General features: G+C 64.4%; 1 protein-coding gene across 1 annotated transcript in view; it reads right to left on the bottom strand.

Annotated features, from left to right (window-relative positions):
* GRM4 (glutamate receptor, metabotropic 4) overlaps window positions 1–2,450 on the bottom strand; it is a 104,591-nt gene that overhangs the window by 16,189 nt on the left and 85,952 nt on the right. The window contains exons 6-8 of the mRNA XM_014529589.1: window positions 2,351–2,357; window positions 2,151–2,300; window positions 1,964–2,100 (exon numbers count right to left, since the gene is read on the bottom strand). Of these exons, the coding sequence (XP_014385075.1) occupies window positions 1,964–2,100; window positions 2,151–2,300; window positions 2,351–2,357 (294 nt within the window). The remainder of the gene's footprint in view (window positions 1–1,963; window positions 2,101–2,150; window positions 2,301–2,350; window positions 2,358–2,450) is intronic.

The following is a 2,450-nucleotide window of genomic DNA, read 5'->3' as shown; positions in this document are numbered from 1 at the left end:
TGGGAGGAAAACCACGAGGAAGAAGCTTGTCCTGTGGCCCTGGCATGACAGGGCTGTGTGGTCCCCAGTAGCCAAGGAGCACAGCAATGGCCGGCCGGGGCTGCCGGGATGCCAGGCCGGACAATCCCCGAGCCCCGGAGCTGGGAGACTGCGGGGAGGGACCTTTCCCAGAGGACAGGGGAGATGGCAGGTGTTCTGGAAAATTCTGGCTCCAGTGGAAAACGCAGTGAATGTGGTCACAGTTGTGCTGCCAGTTGGCTGCGTGCCCTGGAGCAGACACTGCAGCCTCTGAGCCGTGTTGTCCATCTGCTCCAATGATCGCGGACATGAAGCCACTTGGCCCTTTGGCACTTAGGGGGTTTCCGCTCAGAAGTCATAATGGAAATGCTTTATTTCACCAGAACGTCCACCCCACAAGGGCAGGGTCTTCATGTTTGCTTCCCTGCTGCACATCCAGCCCCCAGACAGGGCTGACACTCAGGGGGTTGGCGGGGGGGGGTGCAGTGAATCTCTGTGGAATCTACAGGAGAAGTCATGAGATCCGGGCGCCAGCAGGAGAGGCCTCCTCCTCGGCCCCCTGAGCCCTGCCCGCTCTGTGGCCCCCACAGCGCAGCCCAAAGTGAGCGCTCAGGGAGAAAGGGGGCAGGTGTGGTCACCTCCTCCCACCCCAACTCCAGGCAGGTGGGGGGGGGGCGTACAGTGGGAGGGGACCTTCACTTCGCATGCCTGCAGCATGGGGAACACCCTGCCTGCCTGCCTGCCTCGCGGGCTGTCGTCCTCACAGTGAGGCCACATGCTGGAACAGAGCTGTGCACAGCGGTGCTCAGCCAGGGTGAGCTGCTCTGTTGCTGCTGCTGCTGCAGGACCTGAGTCACTGGCCCCCTGCCCCACCCACTGCACCAGAATGAGGCCCGGCTCCATGTGGGGCATTGTCCCACGTTGCCAAGTGCGCCCACCTGGTGTGTTCTGCCTGCCTCCCTGCCTGCCTGTCTGTCTCCGCTCGGCACCCAGGAGCATCACCATAGCAATGAGCTCCGTCCCGCCGTGCGGTGCGGCCTTCGGCTCGCCCTGGGGCTGGGTTTCCTCAGATCTCTCCTCTGACTTAGAAAATGTGGGGCTAAGTGAGGTCATGGGCAGAAACTGCTCTTCAGGGCTCCAGGGGCTGGTCACCAGAGAGATCATTACAAGAGGGGACGCGGGACGCGCTGCGGCTCTCCCAGGAAGCATGGGGAGGCCAGGTGTGGACGTGGGCCCTGGGGCCTCTCGAGTACATCCAGACGTCACACTGTGCCCACCAGAGCACGCCCACCTTCACCTTGCAGGTCAGGGACCAAGTCCACGGGCATTTCCTTGGGGACAAACCACAGGTCCTTTCCCTCTGAAAACACTGCTCCCTGTCACGGCCCGGGCCAAGGCCGGAGAGAAAGCCACCATGTCCCCACGTCCCGGGAACAACTGTGAGCTGGAAAGCGTGGCTGGGAGGACCCAGGCCTTCCCGGGGGTTTGCCAACGCTGGAGACCGACTCCCAAACAGCTCCCCACCTGCCACTGACTGCGCCCTTTGCCTTAAACACTGTCCTCTGTCCAAACACAGCCCCCCTGCTCACCCCGCTGCCCGCACCAGCAAGCCTCGAGCCATTTCACTCCACATGCGCCTCTCTCCAGAGCTCTTGGCCCTGCGAGGGGGCGGCAGGCAGAAAGGCGGAGGCAAAGGAGAGGCAGGGGCAGACACAGCAGGGGCCCAGCGGCCCTGTCCTTCCGTCTCCGCTGGGGCTCGGGGCCCTCTGATGTCTGGGCGGGGGCACGGAACAAAATCCCGACTGGCAGCAGCAATCCCAGAGATCAGGGCTGCTCAGGGGCTGCCCCGCTCACCGCCCCACACACTGAGCTGGGATGAGGTGAGTGACTCTCCACCCCGGGCGCCCCCCCCCCCGCCCCGCCCTCCTGCAGGCGCTTAGCTTACTCGCAGGTGCAGGTGGTCAGTCCAGGAGCCGATGACCTTGTACTCAGCAGAGCCGTTGCGCAGCTGGTACTGGTAGATGTCGTAGCGGCCGGGCGCGTCTCCGTTCTCGTTGAAGGTCACGGGGTTCCCGGCAATGCCTGTGGGGACAGCGGGAGTCGCACACTCAGTCTCCTTGCTGAGCCTGCACCCAGAGGCTGGAGGATGTGAGCCCGGGGCAGAGACGCCTCCAGGGAGGCCCCTGCATGGAGAGAGCCGTTGCGCAGCTGGTACTGGTAGATGTCGTAGCGGCCGGGCGCGTCTCCGTTCTCGTTGAAGGTCACGGGGTTCCCGGCAATGCCTGTGGGGACAGCGGGAGTCGCACACTCAGTCTCCTTGCTGAGCCTGCACCCAGAGGCTGGAGGATGTGAGCCCGGGGCAGAGACGCCTCCAGGGAGGCCCCTGCATGGAGATCGGGGAGGCTTCACCCTCGACCCCACCCGGGGCCCAG

This window comes from Myotis brandtii, unplaced genomic scaffold, assembly GCF_000412655.1.
Source record: "Myotis brandtii unplaced genomic scaffold, ASM41265v1 scaffold687, whole genome shotgun sequence".
NCBI lineage: Eukaryota > Metazoa > Chordata > Mammalia > Chiroptera > Vespertilionidae > Myotis > Myotis brandtii.
Note: the sequence above shows the minus strand (reverse complement) of the source record. Positions and strands in the feature narration are given on the sequence as shown.